The following is a 27,058-nucleotide window of genomic DNA, read 5'->3' as shown; positions in this document are numbered from 1 at the left end:
TACAGCATGATTTAGAAAAACTTTTCAATGAAAGCCTACCTAGACCCACAACTTTAAACATGCTTTATTCAAAACTTGGAAATGTCCACTTACATCCCTTTGCTTCTCACTGGCTCATATGATAATATTAGGATACAGATTAACAGACAAACTCTTCAATTTAAAAGTGAAAAATGCAAAGGAAAGAAAATTGTTAAAATGAAGAATTAGAATACTAGTATTGGTCAACATTGTAAGTGGTGTGAATACACACTAAAGTTCATTATTTTTCATAATTAATAGTGACTAATTTATACAATAAATCCAAATAACAAGAATAAGGACTTTTAATGTTTTTCTTCTACAGTTGAACCCCGCCCCTGTTATAGTGGACCTTGTACAACACTTGTAACAATTTCAAACACTTTTAACAATCCCCAAATGCTAGAAAATCCGCTATAGCGAGCTAAAACTTCAAGCTTTTTATCATCTGGTAGAAAAAGCAAGACATCCTACAGGGTTCATACTCTATTTGGATGAAAAAATTCCATGACTTCTCCAAGACTTTTTCATGACTTCAATGAAAATTTTCATGACCTCGTTACACGAAGAGAATAGCACTATTTAATCTCAAACTTGGTAATATTTGTAAATGAGCATTAGCAAAACGTCTATATGAATGCCACAGCCTCATTGAAAGCACTTACTCATTATGAAAAAAATATAAGTGCACATTTAAAAAACTAAACTATTCTTATTTGTCTTCATCATATAAATTTAAGTAAAGTAAAAATGCAGTGAAGCAAATATGATGATGCTTAAATGTCTGATATTTTTTCAAAAACAGGCAGAATGATATTGAATGGGGCAAAGGTTGAACGAGTCATCACTAAGTTTCAATAAATTTGCTTCAAAAGTTACCTTTTAGTGTTAACAGTGCCTTAAATCATCCACGTAACTTGACAGTATTTTGGTTCCTTAAAGTAAAGCCACATAGTTTAGTTCTTTGTTTCCAAATCAGATCTTTTTTGAAAATACCATTCAGTAATGAATCAATCTTCTGATTCAAAAGTATATTTGTTTTGTTTACAAGTTTGCACATTTTCAAATGCATATTAATTAACAGGTACAGAAATTCCAGAACACGTTTATTTCCCAACATTGAACGTAGCAGTGGGTCGCATGGATTAGTTTTGCGTGCCGTATGTTGGGCACTACTGTTTTAGAGCATTAGAATTCCTCTTTTTCTGTATTCTATCGTCTGACTTAAGATCTTTATTTTCTAAAACATTCAACAAATTAAGACAATCACTGATAAATCTTAATATATAAAAATCAATGTCCTGAGATAACATATATACATATATCAACGCACAGCCAATACCACTGAAGCCTCAGACTTGAAGTTTTGCAGGCATGTCCACATGATTACGAAAGTATCCACTAAGAAAGGATTTTTCGAAATATCAATTAGGTTAGGAGAAATTAATTAAAAACCCTTAATTTCTGTGAAATTAAAACCTGTCATTGAAATTTAAATCCCTTATTTTCAGAGACTTTCCTCCATTCAAATCATTATTCAGTACTTCATCTCAACTTTTGGTCGATAGCAAATTTTAAATTTGATATTGTTTTCGTTTTTCACGTGATTCTTTGAGGCTTTTCTCAAGTCAAATAAAAATAAAGCCCTGGCTAATGGGCGGTAACTTACTGAATAATAATGTTTTCTGTCTTTTGCTTTCATTTTTTCAAAACTAGAAACGAAGCTTTTAAGAACATCATCACAGGCGGACTATCCTCTTAAATTTGGGAGATTGCAGTTTCCTGTGAAAGTTTGCTTTGCAATAACCATTTATAAGTCACAAGGACAGACATTCAAAGTAGCAGGGATCGATTTAGGAGACTTTTTTTCAACACGGCCAATTTTATTTAGCTTGCTCCAAAGTCAGTTCATCAAGCAGCTTAATAATTTTAGCACCAGAAAAAAAAATGTTGTATACTAAGAAGTTCTTGCTTAAACATAGGTATAACAATAAAATGTGGATGGCCTGTGTTTGCAAAGATAATCAATGCTTTAAAAAGGATCGTTAATAACAGTTAAAGATCAGTGAAGGACAAGGGCATATATATAAGGAGTCCAGGGGCCAAGGGATCCTCCCAAAGTTAGAAAAAATTATAGGTAATAAGTAATTATTATAGGGCATTTTCGAAACTAGGTGCACCAAGCACTCTTAACCCCTGCTAATTCCATTACCCGAGCAATGGCGGGTACAGGAATGCTAGTTTAATAATAAAGTTTTTACAAGTGATGGAATCAAACTCGCACGCAATTGAATTGCTGTTTTTTGAGTGGGCGTGGCAAAACTAAGAACGTGAAATTTTGCTACAACAGAATATGAAACAAAATGTGTTGAAAATATAAGAAAATTCAAAATAAGTGATGTCCAGGCAGTAAAATCACATCTCAAAAAATGGCAAGCGGCTGCAACAGCAGTGGATGCAATGAGATTTCAAAATTCAGATTTGATTTTTGGATCGTTCAATTTTCCACTTTTAATAGCTTTTATGTGCTATACTGTTTAATCGCTCAAGATTTCTAATGCTCCTTTAGTTACTCTTCCTTTCTCTTTGTCCAGGACATTTTTCCATGACTTGAAATAAATTTCCATGACTTTCAATGAACATTTCAATTTTCCATGACTTTTCCAGGTCTGAAATTCTGTTATTTTTTTTCCATGACTTTCCAGGATTTCCATGACCCGTACGAACCCTGATCCTATCCTTTATAAACGAACCTCTGGCTCAAAAAGTGGATTTACTTCAAACAAATTTTATTGGATAGAAGTTTTGATTTTGAACAGTTCTGGTTCATTATTTTATGATCAATCCAAAAACCTTTCACAAGAACAACTGCACTGTGAACGTATCTTTTAATATTGATGAAGAAGTAGGAGATCCTGAACTTTCAATTTCAGCTCCAAAGGTAGCTGTCAACGTTTTGAGTTTCTCTTTGCAACTGAAACTATAAATCAACATTTTGCAAATTTCCAATAGCTAACAAAAAAATTGGCAAAATACTTTTGCAACCAAAAATACAAACAAAAATTTAAATACAGTGAAGCACCGTTTATATGTTTTTTAAGGGACTATGAAAATAGCGTACAAACGAAAAAAACGTATATAGGTATAGGTTAATGTGTATTAGACTTTGCAGAGACCAATTTTAAAAAATGTATCATTGATAAAACGTATAAGAGAGAAACGTATAAACGGTGTTTCACTGTACTTTGCATCCTTCTTTCAGGCTATAGAATTTTTTTTCTCAAAAAGGTAAATTTTTATAGTTAGCTTATTATTGAGTACAATATAATTCATACATTTCACTATATTGTCCTAATTACAAGTAGATACCTCATGTAATTAGGATGTCCGTTATGTAATTGAGTGAATTTAGACTTTTTTGAAAAATTGTATGAAGCGAACTCTGAGCTATAGCGATCTCTGAAGTTGATCAGTTAAGGGTTTGTTATAGCAGGGTTTGAATGTATTAGCTCAACAGTGGGGGAAAACAATACTGATAAAGCAAAGGATTTTTTTTTTTAAAAATAGACTAACAAACTTACCATTTAGTTAAAAATCTACAAAACATAAAACATGCTCTTGACATCTTAAGGTAACTTTGGTTTCAGTCTTCCAGTCAAAAAAGTTTGAGGTGTCTTTAGATAATTCTTCTTTTACAACTCGTTTAAATAATAAAAGAAATTAAAGCTTCATTCATGTTTTAATTCATGTTAAATTCATTCATTCATGTTTTCTCCACATTTTATTATTATCATTATTATTTAAAAATAATTGAGAATCAGATCCTGATTTAAAAATACTTTAAAAAACAGGAAAACAAAATTGAATTTAATGGGAAAAAAATCTTAATCTAATCACAAAACTTAATACCTGATATAATAAATAATTGATGCCTTTTAATAACTTAAAAAAGAATGAATGTGTACAAAATGTTGAATATGGAAAATAGCACTTTTAAAGCTTCCCTTTCCCCAAAAACGAAATGAAACTTGTAAAAATATTAAAAATACAATACAATCGTGATTAAATTGAAAAACCTGCGTAAATATAGCACAAATTCTCAAGAAAATGCAGCATATAGCTATTTCAAGGCTACGATGGAGCCTTTTCATCAGTGTTTTTTGCACTGATGAAGATACTCTATTGTAGCCTTGAAATAGCTATATGTTGTATTTTCTTGAGAATTTGGGCTTTATTTACGTTGGTTTTTCAATTTAATCATATTGTAGCACAAAGTCTATTCGATCATTTTTCATTTAATACAATAGTGCTTCAGAATGAGCAGAATAACATTAAAAATGCTAACATCCTTAGTCTGTGACGAACCAATACAAAGAAGACTTTGATAGAAAATCATATTTCAAATATAATCCTTGTTCAACAGGAATCTTTTTAAAAATCGCCAAAACAACATCGACTTTGACAGCTCATTTTTGTAGTCAAATTTTTTATGCATAGGCAAGTGGTTGCCAATTTACAACATCACTTCAGTTTGCATTGAAAGTAACATTGCTTTGCCCATGACCCTACTAAATTTTGCTTACGCTTATGGGCTGTGACAATCGCTGAAACTCATGCCAACAAAGAGGGCGCTACAGGGAACCCGTTTCCATTACGTTGCCATTGGTTGATAGATGCAGGCGTTCCCGTGCAGCGCCTCTCAAAATGGGTGATGTCAAATCAAAAATAAACAAAGTTTGAAACATTGACATTGATTGATGGATGCATGAGCAGATCATGGCTGCATCGGTTCAACACAGAAAAATCATAAATTGTCAAGGCCCGTTAAGCGTCAGCGTAATCCTGTGGGGCCATGCTTTGCCACAAGATTAATGTAGAGGACCCTTTTGGTGCGCCAGATTGCAACCAAAATGGGAGTTGCAGAGCTAGACCCTTTACATTCTAATCATGGTTCTCTCTGAAAGAAAATCCAGTTGCCATAAACCACCAAAAAATAACTAAGCAGTCTTTTATGATTGAAATTTTAGTGAAAATCAAGACTCAAAACATTTTATTATTACAGTAAACAAATGGAATCACATTCTCAAGGTATTCAATGGAGAGTCTTAATTGATCAAAGTCTATAGAAGGAAAGAGAAATATCAGAAACAGTAAAAGAAAACTCAGGTGTGGCAATGCAATTGCTTATGTCTGTTTAAAGTGTACTTGAATTGAAATCTACTGAGACAATTTTCACACTGAAAGGGACGTTCGCCTGTATGAAGAATAAGATGTCTTTTATGGTGAGCTTTAGTTTTAAAGCTTTTCCCACAGGTGGTACACTGAAATGGCGGATGTCCTTCTGAGTATTGTTGAACCATTTCTTGATTACCACAATTGAAAGCACCGTACATCACATGATCACCTCTTGAAACATTTTCTTCATAAATACCTGTAAAAAAGGATAAATACAGAAAAAGTATCAAGGCATACTAAAAACATGCTGAATATGTTATTTTCCCTTTTACCAAAATATACATTTCTAGCTCCTGAATTTCGACTTCTATTAAAAAAAAGAAAAGGAGGGGTGTAGGGGTCTTATTGAAAACTCTGATGCATAAAAAAACCCCGCATTTGATAATTTACATTACAGTCAACAGGGGCGGCAAATAGGGGGGTCAAGAGGGGGCGGTCGCACCCCCAAATTTTTTGAGCAGAATGATAGAAAATGGGTGAATTCAATTTATGTAAGTCGGAAATCAATGTTCATTAAAGGAAATCACGCTGGTTCTCAGCAACTATTTGAAGAAACTTGACACATTTTCAGACTAGAAAAAGTGTTTTTCGTTATTTGGATGATGACTTAGAAATTCATGGAGTATTTTCGGCTTTTTCAGAACATAGAAAACAGATAGAGAACCATGGTTAATTTAAACTAAAGAAGACATTGCCTCATATAGGCTAAATATTGCACACTTGTGAGCCCAGTGTAACGATGGTATGTCCAATATGAGAGGCTCGTGAAAAGTGGTGTAGCAGCATGGTTTTCACAAGAAAATTCCTTGATATTTTACATTCACTTTACGCTCATTTTTTAAGTTCCATATTTATTTAATGGGTATTCATTGCTTTCTTCTGCTTAAACACGTTACAGCTGCTCAATACATTATAATGCTTTCTTAGAAGCTTCTTAAAAATGCATGTGATTATTGAATAAAAAAAGACATATCAACCAAATACCTTTTATGGGGCTCTATAATTATGCAATGGTGGAGTGACACAAGATAATCTTCAAGAGTTAAAACGATAAAAACATTTCTCTATAACTTCAAAGCAATGATTTGACGACTGGAAGAACTGTTGCAAAACAATTCTTTCAATGATGAAAAAGCTCATGCCCTTTAGCATGTATGACTTCGTTTGAATTTTTATCCAATTTGTTTGTACCGGGAAAAGATTTTTGAAAAATGCTTTACTGTATAAAAATCTTATATCTTCAATCCATTATGGATTATGGTTATTTGGATTGGATTTTGAAAACGAAAAATAAAATGTTTCAACTGTGAGTAAAATTTTTAGCATAAGGCAAGAAAAAATACAAGCAATATACCGACAGAATGGTTTTCACATCCAGAGACTGCAGTTTCGTCCTTGTTATGGACTTATATGTCTGGAATATGGAATAACAGAGCTAGAGGCAGATGATAGCTCATTGAAGCTGAGAGCGCCGACATGACTAGATTATTCAATGATGAAAATTTTAAGTCCCTCACAGTTTTTGAAGTAGCTTTTGAAGTGATTTTGAAGAGCAAGATATAAAAAGTTTTTTAATACATAACTTTGCGTTACTTCAATTGTTTTTTAACTATTACAATCAGTTCAGCTAGTAGAGAAAGATTTTTTTTTTTTATGTCTCAGGAGGTTAGAGAAATATTTTGGAAGCACAAAGGGAAAAAAAATTACCTTTTCCATTTAGCTGAACTGGCAAAACAGCACGACATCGGGCACTGATAGATTAGTAGCACGATTCCCTGCTCTTCCGAATTTCAAAATTCATGCTTTATAACTTTTCCAAAAGGTATAAAACCTTTAGTAGCGAGATGTTTTGTATGATAACTTTTTAGTCAATGAACCAAAATTTTAATTGTTTCTAAACACTAATTTTATTCATACTAAACCGATTTTATGACAACTTCTTGTTATTCAATGTGTGTTTGGTTTCGCTTTGGGGTTATACACATTTAAGAAACTCGACCCCCCAAATGAAATGGTGAAATGCCGCCCCTGACAGTCAAGTCCTTCTAATCCAAGGTAGCTTATTCACCAAGAGGTTTTTCGCCTACAATAAATAAATAAATAAATTAAACAATTGCAAAAATTGTTAAAGTTGGGGAAATGACTCTAAGAGACTAGAGAAAAAAACATGCCAAAATTAAAAAGGAGAGTGCAGGAGAGCTATGATTGCTTAAGAAACAGAATAACAATGTGCAAAAGTGATTAAAAAAAAGACAATGAAAGTTTTTTTTATAAGGTTTTTTCAAAGCCTTCAATCAAACAAATTATTTCTATCAGATTGAAATAACTATAAGCATATTTATATCTAAATTTGATTTTTCACCATCTGGTTCTTACCATGAGCAATGAAAATTACAATTTCCAGTTTCACTGCAATTTACTTTAATTCACCTTTTTAAATGTGGGAAAGGAGAGCTTGGAAGTAATCTTAAAAACTACAATGGGGTCGTTTCCAAAATTTTAAAAGCATTTTTTTTCTGAAAGAGCATGTTTAAAAACATGGGATCTGACCATTAAAAAAATAATTTGCTTAAGTTTAATATTTAAAAAAAATTACTTTAATTGGTGCACTTTCATTGTTAATGCTTCTGCCGATGACATCACAAATGATGAAATGCCATTCACTGTTGCCATTCACAGAGCAAAATATTTAATTCGCATCTTTGCTCACGTGTATTGGCAATGATATGGTTGATAGCAAGCATACAGCACATTATTTAATTTGCTTCTTGATTATCATAAGATGCGCCAAAGTGCATCATTTTGTGACATCATAAAGACCACGCCTTGTTTGAAAAATCGGACATTTAAAAAAAATATTAATTTAAAAAAAAGTTAGCAAAATGAAAGTATTTTCTGGGTTTATGTTATTTTTTTTGCTTATTCTACGAATTTTAGTGACTAAAAAGTAGTATTTTTGACTGAAGAAACAACCCCATTAGGAAATTTAAGTATGTTTAATTTTGCACTGAAATGAAAGAGTTGGACATCAAACAAAGAAACTATAATCTACTCTCAGAAGTGGAAAATAAAAAGTTGAGGCAATTTTAGAACAATACTTTGAATAACTAATAATTAATGTATAATTGTTTTCAAAATATATGTGGGACAAAATAAGCTTGCAATCATAATAATCAAAAATGAAAATAAATTAATGAAGAAGCAATTAAATAAAACATTTTTTTTCCCATACCGAAACAACTAAACTCACTTAAGATTTTTACCATTGGATATTTACATCATGGACAATTTCAACATTGAATAATTATATACTTTGTGAAAAGTATGGCATTTAATTTTTTGGAAATGAATGAGACAAGCGAAGAACTTGGAATATAAATACATAACTAAGAATGAGGATATTTAAAACATGCAAAACTAAAGAAAGCTTACTGCACTAGAAAAGTCTTGGTGGATTCCACAAAATCAAAATCAGGAATAGGAAAAAAAATTAATTTTTCCCAAAATATTGGAAAACATCAGTAGCAACAAAATTCAAAACAAGAAATAATGAACACTAAGTTACAATTATTTTCTTTTATTTTATATTGACTCAACACATAGGAAATTTGAAACGTTTTTCAACATATACAGTTTCCAAGCATGATTTTTAAAAATTACAGTGAAGTTTAAAAACATGTAGGAAAAACTTAACATCACTGCAGTCCTTCTCCATTATGGTTCATTAACTGATGTCGTCTTAAATTGCTTTTTAATGTAAAAGTTTTGAAACATAAAGAACACTGAAACTGTTTCTCTTTAGTATGTTTCACTTCATGGTACCTCATGTGCTGTTTATTTCTCGTTGAGTAAGAACAGAGACTGCAACAGAAAAGGCGTTTGAATGAAGCAGGAAACTGATCATCAGGTTCTGTATGAACGTAGAATAATGGAAAACCTTGCCTATTTTCAGAACCTAAAGGAAGAAAATTAAGATGATCAGAAAGAAAGGAAATATTTTCATTGAACAAGACAAGAATTGAACAAATTCATTTCTATTAATAATTCCGACATTTTAAAGAAATAATTTGCTGAGGAAAAGGCACACTAAAAGTCAAATTGCTTCTGTAATACTGCACAATGCTTCAACAAAGATATTCTAGCAACATATGAGAAGCAAAAATTTAAATTTATAGGTAGAAATGTTTTGGAAATTCAAAATTCTTGTATACATTCATAATCTATTTTTTAAACTTATGTCAAGCAGTATGTAGAAAAGCAATAAATAAAAAATATTTAAGGAAAAGAAAATTGAGAAAGAATACATTAAGGAAACAAAAATGTAATCCAAAAAATGCCTGTTGCACTAGAAAATGTTGCTTCTAAAGAATACAATTCTTTTAAAATTCATCCCTCTCCCCATTAAAAAAAACTTAAATCCTTAGAGATCAGCAAATGAAGATTTCTAGCCATAGATGTAGCTAGATTGTAATCTGAAGCTACACAAAAGCTAAGAATGCAATTATAAATGTGACGACCAATATCAGGCATTGGGCCTGTTAAGCTGCTCCTAGTCAACTTATTAGTCCCCCCCCCTAAGTGTGGAGGCCCCGGGACAACGAAGGAGTGGAGGCCCCTAATCAGGGGTCGAAAAGAACATCAGATTTTCCAAAATATCCGATACTTCGATATATATCCGAATATTTTGATATATATGTATCTATCCAATATTTTCGATTAGCACTTTAATAGTAAATACATCCTCAAGTTACTGCTATTCATTTTTTTATATTATTATTATTATAATTTATAGGAGAAAAAAATGTAAAATTTGCTGACTCGTGAAAGTTAGGATAATTTGTAAAAATTTTTATTGTGGGGGCCCCTTTGTTGTGGAGGCCCCGGGCAGTAGCTCCGCCTGCCCTCCTTTAAATTCGGCCCTGGTCCCCAATAAAGATCAATGGCCCTCTTGGAACAGCTTTGTACCCCCAGCTCATTACAGTGTCTTCTGGTAAGCTGTCTAAAAGAAGCATTTTGGAACATTTTTCTTAAGTTTCATGGGAAAAGTGCATTTACTATCATAACTTCATATATATATAAGTAAATTGAAAAACCTATTATAATTGTTATATTGTAGTTCTTGAACTCCTGATATAAATGCTAGAGGAAGTCTCTTTACAAACTAAATAAGCCTTCCTCTACATGAATTTAGCAAATTAAATCCCATAATCACTTATGAACAATCTCCTTGATCAAAAATGGGCTTGCACAAAATCAAACAAGCAAATAATAACAACAATGTTACATGATATAAAAGGCTTCACACTTGTAAAGATATCACACTTGCAAGAAAATTGATTTTTTAATCGAAAGAATTTCCAAATTTTACGATTAGGGTTGCTTTTTCAATAATACAAACAATATGAAAAATTAATGTATGAAATCTGAAAAAATATTGCAGAAAAGAAAAAAAAAGAAAACTGTTTTAAAAATTTTAGTTTATGACAAAAATTGTTAATACATGCAAAAATAACTAAAAAAGCCTTAGCAAATGAAGATGCATCAACACAAATGAAAGTGATAAAAAATAATTGAAAAGCAAACACCCATTTTGAGGCTACTTTCATCATGGGGGTGGGGGGGAGGAACAGAATAGTTCACTTATCCATTTATTCTCAGAAACTTTCATTCATTTTTTTAGCCCTAATGACAAGACTCGGTGGTTGCCTTAAAATGGTAGTTTGCTTTTCAACACTGGTTAATGTCACACAGTGCAACATCAGAAATTTGAAACCTGGAGTTCAGACATTCTGAATAATCTGAACAACTTGTGAAGGGAAGGCCTAAATTTAGATCAGGAGAAAATGGAATTGAGGCCTTCAATTGTTCTATCACCTCTCACAGCACAGAAACATTTTATTTTAGTCCATATTTTTTTTCCATTACTGATTATAACCTCGGTCCACACTGAACTCAAGAACCAATTTTATACCACTTTCTCCCTTGTCTAGGGGTTTGATCGCTTAAAGTTTTTCTTTAACTGTGCAGGCACTGTATTTATTTTTGCCGGCATTTTACTACACAATTATTCTGCTATACAGAATTAACAAAAAGCTTACAACAGACGGAACAGTAGGAGATTGATCAATTTCAGGGTTCGTACTCAATTTCAGAAATTAAATGAAGGAGTTTTGGAGGAGTAAAATGAGATTTTGAAGGAGTACCAATGGCAGACCCCGAAGTGGTTTTTTGGGGGGGGGGGGGGGGAAGTAGGAAATAAGGAATAAAAAATTGGAAAAGTAGGAAAAGTAGAAAAAAAATCACTTAAAAAAGTAGGAAAAAATAGGAAGCGATGGGACTACACACACGTCAAGAGGAAACAAATTTAGAGTAAATTTTATTTCTAATGTAAAATAAACTAACAGTATTTTTGATTTAAAACTGTCCCAAAAATAAACTAACTGTACTTTTGAAGTATTAAAAGGATTTAATGAAAGGCTGAGTCGCAAAAAAAAAAAAAAAAAAAACGAAAGAAACAAGCTGACAAACATTAGTACGAAAAATAAACTGGTGGAAACAAATATATATGAAAATAAAATCCGAACAAAAAAACACTTTCGAACAATACAGTAATAATTTAAAAAAAAAAAAGGCAATAAAGCGATCGCAAAAAATAAATAAATAAAAAATAAATAAATAAATAAATAAATAAAATTAATAAAAAAAATAATAAAATAAAACTCATATTTTGGTGCAATAAAACCATTTTTGTCAAAGATTTGTTTTGTCAAAAACGAAAGCATTCCTTTGAGAGCATCCATTTATCATTTGAAAGTAGTACTAACACTTTCAGCTCCGGTTGTCATAAACTATGATACAATAAGCAAAGCTAATATTAAATTAGTTTTAGTTAAAAATAATCAGCAGCTGACATGTATTCTTGCATAAACAGGGGCAGATGTTTGAATTTGAAGAAAAAGGAAAAAGACTGAAAATGCAGAACTAAAATAAATTTGTTCCTTAATATGGGACATAAAATTTATAATAAAATAATTAAACTAAATAAATAAAATAAGTAAACTATAGGGTTTGTATTATGTTGTGTACTTTTAGCATTCAACATAAATTTTTAGTTTCAGGCACGTCATTTATAGGGTGTCAGTGGGGTCAATTTCTCCCCTCACTGACTTTGGCAAATTAAAGCTTAACTAGACAAGTTTGTGCGGTTTTTGTTGTTTTCAGATAAAATTTGCATTCAGTATACATCCTTTGCTAGCCACCACCAGGGAAAATCAGAATGACGGGCCAGTTTTAATTTGAATCAAGCAATAAAAACGAATAGTTTTATTGGTTTGATGATTTTTTACCTCTTTCTTGTTCCAAAATTTGTCACTGAAAAAAAAAGGAAAAATACGTGCATGGTAAACATAACATTTTTATCAAAGCCAAAGATCAGTTACTAATGCTTCTCTGTGCATAAAAGCAAAGACATGTAGTTTCGTTCGATTCTCATCATACGACAAAAATATTCATTCCGAAATTATTCACAAGAGTGAGGGGGAGCACCTGGTATCAAAAACCAGCATATATCTCTTCCACCCCCCTTGATCAGGCGCCCTGAGTACAATAACTTACAGTAGATACGCCACATCGGTATAATTGCCGCACCCCGAAAAAAGTAAGAGTCTCTCAAAAAAAAATGTATATGTTCCGAAATGCCGCATTGTCATAAATGCAACACATAAAAATATGAGTCACTCCTCGATATTGATGATATATCAGAGTAGAAAATACCCATTGTATAAAAAGGAAAAAAAAATATACAGTTCATATTTGCTTCTGGCTCTATCCCCAAAATTTTAAAAATGTAAAGAAATAAAAACGGAATCTCGCATTTAAATTGATTTCCGGTTTTTCTCCAAAAATCGGGAACGTTTTGCCGTATACACTCTTTGCAAGGAAAGAAAATGAAATTTTATAAAATTTTATAATCATGTTTACGATTTAGAATGAACAATAATCATGTTTATGTATGAAAAAAGTTTGTTTCCGCTATTATTTTTGAAGTGATCCGTTTTTGCGAATTTCTGTTATCTGTGCCTTTTATTTTGTACTAACATCAATGAAATATGTATAGTGCACAGGTTTTTCATTTTTTTGTTTCCTTAAGTTCCTTTTATGGTTTTTCATTGCCTTTCTGTTTAAATGGAGCTCCATTTCACTTGTAATCAACTATACAAAAAATTGGCAAATAGGAAATTCGGTTTTTCCCGCACTTTTTGGACAGTTGGCCGTTTAATTTAATTAAAGCTTCTAATTGAGGGGTAAATAATATATAATTGCATCAGAATGGGCCAGTATCTCTTTCTTTATTGTTTCGTTAAAACAGTAGGACTGAAGTCGGGGCGATAAAAAGAAAGGTCGATCATAAACGCGGCAACGCCATAAAAGGCACTTACGAATATTTAACTTTTAAACACTCAAACGCCGCAGTGTTCCTTCCAGAAATTACTGTAGTCAGTGAATTGAAAACTTAGGATTCGCTTGTTTCTTTTGCTTTTTAAAATTGAAACATGCAGAAAATTTTCGGTGCGGCATTGTAAAAATAAGAAAAAATGTACAATTAGAAGTGCTATACTAAAGAAAGAAAAAGTAGGAAAAAAAAGGAAAAAGTAGGAAAATAAGGAGAGAGCCCTAAAAAGTAGGAAAAATAGGAACTCTTCGGGGTCTGCAATGGGCTGTCATTAAATGATGTTGCACTTTTTTTCAACATATTTGACCCCCTTCCCCTTTTGTCACACTTCACCTTACTCCTCCTCTTGTCACATGTCATATTTTTTATAATCATATTGATATAATAACTGTATGGTGTCACTTATTGTCACCCTCTCTCTTCCCCTTGTCACAATTTCATGAACCAGTCTTCCCTTCAAAGCATTGCCCTTTTTACAATATCATAACTGCAATTTACTAAACAATTGTTTTTTTAAACACATAACCTTAATGTAGTACATCTTCTTACATATTTTTGAATAGTTAAATAATAATTAGAGAACCTGACTTATGTTGCTCAGAGTGTGGTGGAGAAAAAACAATATTATCATAAAACTTGAAAAAATAGCCAAGCACCATTTAAGCATGTTTTATTTCACTTATGAAATGTCTTTGTCAAATAACAATATTTTCACCTTAAACTTTTGTTACTTCTATGATCAATTTATAAATCACATCTTTATGAAAAAAATAAGTACACGAAATTACTACATTAAATTCGCCCTTATATCTTCTCTCTTGTGACGAAGTTAAGTTATCGATCGAAGTATATTACTGTTATAGAGGAAGATTATGTAGTCTTAAACTAAAAAAGAAGGAGTTTTGAAGGAGTTAAAACCAAAATGAAGGAGTCTGAAGGGCCCTTCGGAAAAATTTCTTAAATGAAGGAGTATTGGAGGAGTTTTGAAGGAGCGTATGAACCCTGAATTTGTACAGAACACAATCGACACACTTCACTGAAATGACGTGTACAACAAGACAGTAGAGAAAAATATCACTGTATTCTGGTAAAAATGTTATTGTACTCATGTATTTGCAATGATATTCCTGCTACTCGTAGATGATGTATTAAGCACTCATGCTTTATCAGGGGTAAAACTGCTTCATTATTACCTTAAAACAAAGACTTTCAAATCACTATTGGGCTAATAGCAAGAATTTAAATAGGTCACCTGGAAAAGAGAAATTTTCTGCACAAGGCTTGGCCCTAATTAGTAAGGATTTCTGAGGTTCCACTGTGCTTGTTTGTTTTCATTTTAATTGTTATTATTTTTTTTAATTCTTAGAATGTCATTGAAAAATGTTTTTATTTCTTTAAATAATAATGTTTACACTTTTTGTTACATACCCTGAATCACTTTGCTGAGAAAATGAAATCATCTAAATGTTCACCTTCATGTCCTAAGCATTAATAAAGCATTTGACTGAGACATTGTTGTTCTGAAATCAGCAACAACACATCGTACAGTTTGGCTGTAGAGAGGCCATTCATGAATCTGTAGAAGTTTTTAGTCCAGTACAAGAAATTTTGTTTGTTGAAGCAGACTGACAAATGAAAGTGCTTGTCGTCACTTGACAGTAATGTGGCTGTATTACAGGCATACACTAATGTAAATTCCATTCCATAGCATCAATTAATATGGTAGACCAAACTCTACTCAAGGAGATAACAATGATCATAATATCACACCATTAGCGTCAGAGAAACGGAGGTGGCAAATGCCGGACTTATTTCTGCCACATCTGGTATTTCACATCATTGTATTGCTCACTTACATGTATCACACTTTTTCTCTATCATCAGGAAAATTTCACATAAAAAGTTTTTTTTTTTTTAATGCTCAAATTTGAGACTATTGGAGTAATAGAAAAATTGCCTTCCTCAGGAAATGATTTTTCATCTTTTCTTAGTAAATGAACAAAAGAAGGATGGTTTCTAGAAATAACTATATTTTGCAACTTGTTGCAATTATGATTTCAAAATTCTCTAAAAATTAAATAGTTGAAATATTTTCAATTAATTTTTATTATAAAAATGCATTTTTTTTTCTTGTTTTTGTTAAGAAACCTTTACATAAAAATAAACTAAGCTTTCTGTAGGTTCACAAATTATTTACTATTTGTACATTTGATATATTCTTATTCTCAATTACTTTGGTTTATTTATTTTTTAGTGTGCAGCAAGTTTTTTTTTACTCTCTCCCAATAAGAGTGGTATAATGAAGGGCTTCTGTGTACTCTTTTCCCTTTGTAATTCATCAAGTGAAGATGCTCAATATAAAGTTATGAAATACATATTTAAAAAACTTACATAAACTAAAATCTTTGTATAATTAGCAAGCACAATGTTTTAGTAGTTAAAATATTTAGAAAATTTCATATTTGAACTGGTCTGGAGCTATAGGAATTTCACCATTTTTTGCCATAATGTAGGCAGAGGTGGGGTACATTGGACTGTGGAGCACCTTGGACTGCTCTCAATTATTTTAATACTATTAATATTTTTTATTTTATTTTATGACCAACAAATAGCAACTATGGTCCTACAAATCCAATAAAGATATCACATGGTACAGTTATATTGAACAAATTTTATTCCAGAAAGTGTTTTTTCAGAAGTCCTGAGTAATTTTCGGAAAACTAACTTTATTTTTTTAACGATTTTCATTGATATTACGGAAAAAAAATTGAACTCCTTTCTCAAAGCAAGTTCTTTTAGTTCAAAATAATGGGCAATTTTTTCATTTTTTGTCAAAAAGAAAAAAATTATGACATCCCTTTTTCAGACCAAGAAGGTGGGGTAGGATGGTCCACTCTTTATGGGGCACGCTGGACCAGACCAAACTTTTTTTTCTCTTTAATCTCAATAATTATGACAATATTCTAAGTGTTTGTTTTTTTATACATTCATTTCATTTCATGTTACACATGTTTTGAAATAATACTAAAAACTTAGAGGGGAAAAAAACAAAAAAAACAAAGATAGTTATTTAACAAAAATTATACTAAATTAATTTTACCATAAGATTTTTTACAATTTATACTTTCAAATATACTTCTTAATTTTTTCAGACAATTGTTTTCTAAGACTAAAATATGCAATACATGTATACATGCTATAATTAAGTTCCTGTATTAAAATTGTTTTGCTAAACAAGCGTTCTACATAGAAACAGAATAAAACAAATAATTGATTAAAGGTATAAAAAAGTATACTCTTACTTAAGATTATCTAATTTTATTTTTTATATTTGATTTTAAAACACAAAGATATGCTAACTCAAATTTGTCAATTTTATTGTACTTTTTCTTTGAAATATATGGTATTAGTATAACAGGATTCTTTTTTTTTTTAAGAGTTGTTTCATGCAATCCAATGAAGAAAAAAAGAGCTTTTTTCCCCCAAGCAAGTATTGATGCAACTTCGCATAAAAGAAACATATGACTTATCCTTCAGAAACCCAGTCCTTTAAAAATACTACTTCCAAAGCTCTGGAAGTAGCACTTTTATATTCCCAGATATCATTTAACACATCTTTAGTCAACTTATATTGCCTCATGAATATTCAATAATTGATTTTTCGTTTGATTAAAAAAAAGTAATTGTGTACTAATGGTGAAGGCTTATTACTGTTTTCAATCAAAGATGATTTATCAATTAAAATCAATTTAATATGTTATAATGATCTTTAAACTTTATATTTTTCACTCTACACACAAAAGAGAATAAGGTAGTTACAACGTTTGATAGTATATATCACTAAAATTATAACAAATGCCGTTTGAATTATGCGGTCCAACGTGCCCAACCCGTGGGGGACGTTGGTCCACTTTACAAGATTCTAGTTAAAGTTTATTGAAACTTATTTTAGAAAATTGAACTGCTCATTAAACTTTTGATGAGATAAAAAATGATAAGTAAAAAAGCCGACCAACGTGTCTCACCCTCCCTTATCTTTTGAAAGAAGTATATGATGTTGAAAAGAAGAGTTAAAAGAAAAAGAGCAATACTTACTTCTCAACAGTTTCATCTTCAATATCATGATCTTTTGTGATAGATAAATATATTTCAAGTTCATCATTGCAAAATGAAAATTTGTTTTGAAAAATTTTCTTGTTTTATATTTCATTTAAATTGTTTCATATATTATAACACATAGCACTTCTATTACAAAATTTTTGCTTCAGTTGTTAAGATCTTAAATTACATATATTTCCATGTAACTCTTAACATAAATACATTCAAGATCCCCCCCCCTCTTTTTAAGTTAGTGTGTAAGTGCAATACAACATTAAGTGGAAAACTTGCAACTTTAGGATCTAAAAAAAATAATTATATCACTTCACAAAATGGTTTTCCTCATTTTATCTTCCAAAAAACAAAAATCTATATTTTATACAACTAAAGCATAAAGCAATAATGTCTAATTCAGTTGCTTTACGCTTTCCTTACACTAATGTTCAATACAATTCTATAGTCCACATTCAATGTTAGTCAATTTGCAAAAAAATGTGTGACAGCTGAGAGGTTATAAAAAAAATCTATATTAATACGTATAAATGTATGGAAGCATGTTATGGTTACACACGGATTTCTCCATAATCTAATAGGAGGAACAGTTCAGCGGAGTACATAGCACCCCCACATCACAAGGGCAAGGAGGGGGTGGGGTGTAAAAGGTGTAAGGGCAGATTTTCTGAAAAAATGACACTATGTTCAACTTAAAAAAAAAAAATTCTTATGGAGGGGAGCACTTATAAATCTTGCAGGAGGGGGGGGGGGAGATGTACCAAAGTCTATGTATGTAGTGTTAACTTATGGAACAGTCCAAACTTATAACAATTGCTGTTCATTTGTAAAAGCATCTTCCAGCACACAGTTCTGCCATGTGCAGGTAAAGGGCACTATCTGCAGAAATGAGTTTGAGATATTTGAAGAAATGTGTGGTGGATTCAATACAAACAATAGGAAAATGTTGGGATTAGGCATTTTTTCGCGCCTTCTTTTCAGCGGAAAGCCAATAAACAAGCTTGTATAATAAGGATAATGTACAATAGATGACAAAAATGCAAAAAAGATAAAAATTTTGTAGTTACTGCCCTTTACCTCCACATGAAAAAGATCTTAAGTGATCAGAAACAAGAAACAGAAAATAATTTGAAATAGATTTATAATGTTTGAGTAAACTCCAACAAATATTTTAGTCACTTTGCTTAGATACGCGTTAAAAATTACAATTATATTTAATTGGACTGAAAACTAAATATCATATTTAATTGGACTGAAAACTAAATATCATATTTAATTGGACTAAAAACTAATTATCATATTTATTTGCATTCATCTCACATTCGAACATAAAATATAAAGTGTAAAGACGGAGGGCAAGGTATCATTTTGCATGTAAAATATTTTAGGCTAATAACTCAAAATACAATGGAAAATGCTTCAATTTTACAAGAGCATACTTTCTTTAAAATAAAGCCCTAATAATGTCGAAAATATGCATCAAACCATTTTATAGTGGGTCTGTTTGTGACCACGTAAATGAGCAGATTGTCTAAAAGACTTATGGCATACATTGCAAACAAAGGGTTTTTCGCCAGTATGAATTAAAAAATGACGTCGCATGTCATGTTTAAAGCGGAAATTTTTCCCACAATATGAACACTTAAAAGGCTTGTTTGGAACTAATATGCTGATTTGATTTTCATCTACTTCATTGTTGAAATCGGTCACATGCTCTTGAATGCTATGATTGGCATCCCAAGATAAATTTTTTGATTCTCTTTGTGTTTCAGAATCTGTTGTTGTGAAGTTTGCTGATCCATATTTTAAGGAACCTAGGAGAAAATTGAAATTAATTCACCTATGCATGAATTAAAAAAGACACAATGAATACTATGCAGAAAGAGAGTATAACTCATTTTATTACAATAACATTTGAAATATAAAGCAAGAAAGAAAAAAAATCATTATGAAATTTGGAATGCTTAGTTTGATACTTTATTTATGATAGTAAATATGGGATTATTAAATAGGTTTTTAAAATCATAATTGACAAAATGATTAAATGAAAACAGTTCTAACATTATGAATGTTATAAAAATGTATCTAATACTGATAAGAAGCAATTAATATGAGCAAATAAACTGCTAGCTTAAAGTAGTTTATTAAATTTCTCTACAAACATAAGAATGGTCTTCATCAGCAAAAAAGCAAAAAAAAAAAAAAAAGCTTTAATTTCTTTTTTCTCATCTTTCGAAAGAAACAAAAAATGAAACCCTCAAAAGCAATAAAAAAGTTAAGATCTTTACAAAAATTATTGGCAGTTTATACTTAAATATATATAAAAGAGTGCACTCTTAAAAAATAAAAATAAATAAATAAAAACAAACAGTATGAAATTTATATTATTTTCAATTTGTATTAATGTTATTTTCAAAATATATTTCAACTGCATCTTCAAACACAGAAACACACATATGACAGTGCTTAAGAACTTCCACAACCTGTTATAAAACTTCATTATCTAGCATGGAAAAAAAACTGAACTAAACTAACAGATATATATTTAGAATAAGGCATCGGAATTAGTCTCACCCAGCGCCGCACAGTGGTTCAAGGGCGCAAAAAATCGTCATTTTTAAGTTTTAAGATAGAACATATTTCATGTCGTAATAACTTACTTCTTGAACTGTAGCAACTTACTCCATAAGAGTTTTTTGGAAAAAAAAACTCTTTTTCAGAAAAATAAGCCAAGATTGTTGAACAATTATGTTTTTACTTTTTTTGAACGTGGACCTTATCCAGTGGCGCCGACTCCATGGGGCCTGAGGGGGCCCAAGTCCCCTCAAAAATATTTTTAAGGGAGCAGAGCCCCCTCAATAAATCAAGAAAAGTATTAGTTATATTATGTTTTCTAAACTCATAAATTTATCTTTTATTTTCCTTGTTTGAAGATAGTTTACCTTGTAAAATACATTCAGTAATGAGTTAAAACAAATAATTATTACGGTAGTAAGCAGGTTAACTGAAAACGAGTAGTGTGAATAATGATTGTGTTCTAGTGCTGCAAGCACACTTAGAATTTGTCCCATTGCGCGAACATACGGGTCAAATCTGTTGCCGGTGGGCAGCGCTAAGGCGAGCTCATCTAAGTGTTGCTGATCTGGAAAAAATATATGAGGGTTTGATTTGTATATTAAATGGGATGCGTGATAGTTTTGAATACTTTTGGGAATTGTGTTTAAAAGAAAAATCTTCACAAAATGATGATCCTTCGCTTCCTCGGAATCGACGTATACCAAAGTATGAAAACAACGAAGCCAGCTCACCGCATGCTTTCAAAATTCCAAAGGCAATTTATATTGAGGTTTGTGAAATGGTGCAATCTTGCATTATTGGGCTGTTTACATCAACTGGACTCACACAGATCATTGCAGTTGAACAAAAGTGCTTTACTTTTATTTAACAGAGGTGAAACAAATTTTGAAAAATCGAGTTTTCAAAAATAACCTAGACATTGAGAGACTGCGTTTACACTTGAATATGTTATCCGGTATAACTAATGAAAAAACAACTGGTCTTAAAAAAAACATGAGTAAATTAAATTACCTTTTTACGAAAATACTCTGTGTGTTTGTATTTATTTTTTCCTTTTTTGAAAGCCAAAAAATATGTGTCAGGCTTGTCAAGTTTTTGGGGTTCTAATGTTGATTATATGACTTTACAATGCTTAAAAAAAACTTAAAAACTCACTATTTTTCATCTCAAATTTAGAAAATCCCCCCCCCCCCATTTTTTAAAAAAGTCGGCGTCTCTGGGAGTGCCTTTCCATTCAAGTCAAGTGTCCTTCCTACCTCATAATATCAATGCTTAGCTACGGAACTGCACGGCTCCCCATAAAATAGAACAAAAAAATCTCTTACTAAGACAAGTGATATGATGTAAAAGTTGAACCAGAAAATTTGTAAACCAATTTTTAGATTGTTTTACTTCGAAAACGCCGTGTCATATAATGTTTGTTAAAATTATACACACCAGAAAATATGGCATTTTCAAGGTTCAAAAATCTGACCTTTATTTGGGGTGGGGGACCTCCGAGGGATTACATAACACCCTAAACCCCCGGAGATGTCCAGCCCCCTCAATAATTTTTGCAAGTCGGCGCCCCTGCCTTATACTAGTTTTTTTTTCACTCACTCAATAAAGGGAACTAATATTTAATAAAAGACATTTCTAATTGATTTTTCACTCTTAGGATACATATTACACTGCAAATAAAAATTAAAAATTCATCAAAATTTAAAATTATCTGAAACAAAAAAAAAACATTACTTCCAAAAATATAAAATAAAAAATATTGTTGAATATACTTTTATGGGCAGTTTCCAGTGGGCTAAAAATTATATATATCAATATTTTAAAACTTCCTGCAAATAAACAAAAACATTTTAGCTGAGACCACCAGCGACTGTTGTCATGGCAGATGTTTTAGTTTTACTTTCGCTGATTAACAACACCAATGTAGTAAACTAGAAAATAGTCTCATTCTCCATGATGCAATTTTTCCTGATTTCTTGCATTCAAAGTCTTATAAGTCAAGGACCAATAAAGTAATGAAATTTGGAGCATATATTTTTTCAAACAGTTTACTTTAATTTTTATTCGGCGAATTTGGAAAAAAAAAAAAAAACATTTACTGCAAAAAAAAATGTGTTTTTTAATAAAAAGCATCTTTGAATTTTTCGAAATTTTTCTTCAAATATTTTTCAATTTTTATTAAATTAATATTTTTAAAATCACCAAATAAAAAATTAAAACTTAGATATTTGCATAATTTTTAGAAAAAATTTTGAAAATTGACCAAGAATATTTTGAATTATAGCAATTTAAAGCAATTCCATTTTTTTCTTTTAAACAGATTAAATTTAAATTAAAACATTTTTTTAAATATTTACATTATGGTTTTGTTTATTAAATAACAAATGAATCAGGGTAAAAGCCAGTACACCCATGATCTGGCCCCCTCACTTTTTCAAGGCACAAGGCGCCAATGGTCTCACCACATATTCCAAGTCAAAACTACTGGTTAGAAAACTCCTTGTAAAATTCCTTTCTATGAATAAATTTATAAGCTTTCAATGCTCTCAGATGATTTTAAAGAGCAGTTTAAAGAGTCTTTTTTTTACTCATATGTGTAAGAACCCTTTTTTGACTCAGTGATAAATATTAGAAGTTTTCAGACAAAACTTTTTGTTAACGACAAATATATAAGTTTTAAAATGACATCAAAATGAGCGTTTTTCCATGGTCAGGTAAAAGGCAGTAACAGCAAATTTTTCATTTTTTCGCATTTTGTCATTGATTGTATGTTAGCATTATTGTACACGCTTGCTTATTTGGCATCCGCTGAAAATAAAAGCATGAAAAAAAGTCTAATTCCAACATTTCTCCGTAGATAATATTGAATCAAAAATGCGTTTCCTCAAATATTCAAAAACTCATATCTGCCAATACTGCCGTTTGCCTGTCAACGGCAGTATTTTACTACGGGTAAAAGTTGCAAAAATTTCCAAGATGGAAATTTTTAAAATAAAAAAAGGGGGTACATCAAATTTAATTTTTGAGAAAATAAAGGGATTAAATACAGAGTTTCATAGTTCAAAAATTAAATACTAATTTCCGACGAGCTATGATAATTGCTTAAGATATAAATTTATTACTAATTTTCAATTTCATTGAGACTAACTTATTTTTTGTCATGAGGTAATGACTGGTAGTTCTTTAATATAATCATACAAATGAAATTTAAAAATATCATTTTTCTGAATTTCCCCCATATATCCCCCATTTACAGATTATTTATTACTTTTAAACTTTGATCTCGTTAGGTCTCACAATTTTTCAAACATCCAAAAACTTTCACCCCTGTATATAACTTCTACCAGTAGAAACTTGTGATCAACGAAGTTTCATGCTGTCTACACTTGGTTTAAATGATTCTGATTTTTTAGATTCTGCACTTATTTTTTCCATTGGTACCTTTTTTTTTTACACGTATTCTTCTAGAATGTATCCATTGCATAACATAATTAACTGTTTCTATTTAAATAAATAGTGTTAGAGAGATTGATTAACGATTTTGACTAAACAATTCGATCCACTATGTATGAAAGATAGTGCAGCACAGAAAAGGTAAAGTATGCTCATACAATTATAAAAGTACATTGTTTAATCTTTTAAAGTCATTTTTTTAAAAGTTTTTTTTTTTTACATTCTAAATTGAAGACGTAGAAAACTTACTACAAAAACTACAATCAATTTTCAAAGATGTATGAAACGAAAGAAGAAATCGGTTAGTAACCAAATAGTTAACCACTTGTGCAATACTGAACATGATTATAAGCTGATGGTAAAATGAAACAAGGGTAAATACACACATGAAAATGCTAATGTGCAACAACAAATCTTTCTAGAGCTAATTTAAAAATTAACGTACATAATGAAAAAAAATCTCTTATAAGTTATGCGAATGGCAATTCCGCCTGGAAGAGAATAACAGTGAAATAAAAAATTTGATCAAATAAAATTAAATATTAAAAAAAATAAATTGGTGTTTTACGACTATTTTCATACATGGAGGTCTATTTTTGTCACCCAAAATTGTGTCTACGGCATTAAGTAGACTACCAGGCTATTGCAATCGCAGTGCATAGCTTGGACTACTTCTTGAAAGATGTTTTGTACTCAGAATTGGCAATTCCAAGAGAATCCGAACCATGACATTTGATTTCTTCAAAGGATACCACAACAAAAACCCAAAATTGTTATAGAAGAAAAATAATCCTGCATTTCAAAGTATTAGGACTTTTGTTTTTAAAAACATATAACTGGAAACTTTCATTTTTAAGCTATAAAATAATGTAAGGATAGTAAGTTTACTTAAAACATTACGTTATAGAACTCGAAAAGTTATTTTTCAATTAATGTTGAATACAGCATACTACCTTCATTTAAAATCTGAATACAAACCTTTGTAATAAAAATAATTTTGAAGATTTAGGTACGTTTATATTTTCTACAACACATAAATACACAGTACGTGTCACTTTTTGAAATTCCAAACATGTATTTTGAATGGGTCTGCACATTTAATTTTATTTACATTTTAAGAGCTTTTTAAAGCCTGTTCATTATTAAAGGATGTACAAATAAAAGAAACTGAAAATTTGAACAGTAAAAAATAAACACCAGTCGCAAGTAAAAACACATTAAAAATTTGGATCCTAAAATTTATTTAAGACAATTATAGTGCTTTTCTACTTTTTTTGTAGAACAAACAATGTAATATTTACAATAATTAATGTAACAAATATGACTAGGTGCAAAAAAATAATAAAGTTTGAAAATGTATAGAAAAAAAAAACTACAATAAGACAAATATAAAAACACATAATTCTTGAATACTAATATAGCATTTGAGGGTTATTTAATTCCTTCAATATTTTGTAACAAAAAATGAATTCAGTTTTGAAGTTTATAAATAAAAAATTTTGTTTGTAAAATACAATCTAATAGCAACAAATAATAAGCTAAGGGCAAAGTCAAACTTAATGATAACAAAAAGCAATCAATCCAATCCTGAATAGCAATAGAAGTGATAAAATTATTTCTTTCCAACAAAATTCTCTGTTTCTCCATTTTTTTTTCAACTACATCAAACACAAACTGAAAGACAAGTATTGATGCAATATTTTCTCAAATTCAAAACACTAAAAGCACACTCGGCATTTGGAGAGATCAAATTAAAGAGAAAAAATCATATTTGACAAGTATTAGTTGTTTTTGCCTGTAAAGAGAAAACTTTTTTATACTTTCACAACAAAGAGTTTCACTGATGTTACTATACCTTTTTAACACAGAAGAACAGGGGGGTGCACAGAAATTTTGGGGCCCGTCACAAATGACTTTTTTTGGGCCCCTTTCCATATTGTTTACTCCTGTATTTCACCCTAGTTTTAAAAATATTGGGTCCCCTTCAGGCTCAGGCCCGGGCCAACAGGTGGCTTTTCTCCCACTCTGTGCACTCCCCTGCTGAAGAAAGACAGCAAAAAAAAAAAAAAAAAAAGCTTTCATTTAACTCTCATCGAAAAACAATACATCCAATTAAAAGAATTTTGAGAGTTCAGAAGGTGAGGAAAAATGTTTATAAGTACGTTTATGCTGAGTTAAATTACTTTGCTGTCTGAATCTTTTGCTACAAACACTGCAACGAAAAGGTAGCTCACCGGTGTGTATCCTCATATGTCGTTGAAGATTGACTTTTTGAGTGAATGCCTTACCACATTGGTCACATTTAAAAGGTCTTCCAGAAGACTGCATATAATCAAGAGCAGTTTTTGAGTTCAAATTAAGACTAACAAAGTCTTGCTGATCAACAGATGAAACAGAATGCCGGCTTCTTCCTCGTTCATAGGATGACACAACAGATGAAAATCGAACAGGTGAAATAACATTTCCATCTAGAAAAAATGTTTTATGGTTCATAAACATAGTTTATCGTACGAATTATTTCCTAAATAAAATAATACAAGGAAACACTTCATTGATTTTAATAAATGAAAGAAGGTAAAATAAAACTTCAAGAAGGTACAATAAAACATAGTGACGTGAAGTTAAATGAAAAAAAAAGAGAAAGAAAAATAATGTTTTTTATACTTAAATAACAAAAATTATCTGGATCCAAATCATAAAATTAACTGATATCACCCTTAATTCAGAATTTAAAACACTGGCAAAAGAAAATTTTACACTGAGACGTTTCAAAAGAGCATTTTTCAATTTTTTAAAAACCTTTTCTCAGGTAACTTTGAAATACATAAAGACATATATTTGACATATTGCTCGTTTGGAAAAAGAGAGCCACAATTAAAAATTTATGATTTTTTTTTCGCTTAAAGGCCTTCAAAGGACATTATCTTCTTTGGAAAATAATGACAGATATTTTGTCCAAATATTTACTACTGGAGAGCACAGCAAACTAACTTTTCTTAATGCAAATTGCCTGAAGAGTTCAACTTCAAACGTTTCTCTTGTAAAATTTTATTTCTTCATATTGAGGCACTCTTCTTCCAAATGAGCGATATATATCCTTCGAAAAGAAACTAGCCTGACCAATTATCGAATTGAAATCATAATAAACAATGATGAAACAAATATTTCACTTTTATTTACTTTTTCATAAAGAGTACATGAGGGAATTTA

General features: G+C 30.7%; 1 protein-coding gene across 1 annotated transcript in view; it reads right to left on the bottom strand.

The window, feature by feature from the left end:
- LOC129216594 (zinc finger protein 184-like) overlaps nucleotides 1-27,058 on the bottom strand; it is a 44,510-nt gene that overhangs the window by 6,219 nt on the left and 11,233 nt on the right. Inside the window, exons 3-4 of the mRNA XM_054850808.1 lie at nucleotides 26,137-26,316; nucleotides 19,304-19,632 (exon numbers count right to left, since the gene is read on the bottom strand). Coding sequence (XP_054706783.1) covers nucleotides 19,304-19,632; nucleotides 26,137-26,316 — 509 coding nt within the window. The remainder of the gene's footprint in view (nucleotides 1-19,303; nucleotides 19,633-26,136; nucleotides 26,317-27,058) is intronic.

The sequence above is a fragment of the Uloborus diversus genome, chromosome 2 (genome assembly GCF_026930045.1).
Source record: "Uloborus diversus isolate 005 chromosome 2, Udiv.v.3.1, whole genome shotgun sequence".
NCBI classification, from domain to species: domain Eukaryota; kingdom Metazoa; phylum Arthropoda; class Arachnida; order Araneae; family Uloboridae; genus Uloborus; species Uloborus diversus.
This window is presented reverse-complemented; position numbering and strand designations above follow the sequence as displayed.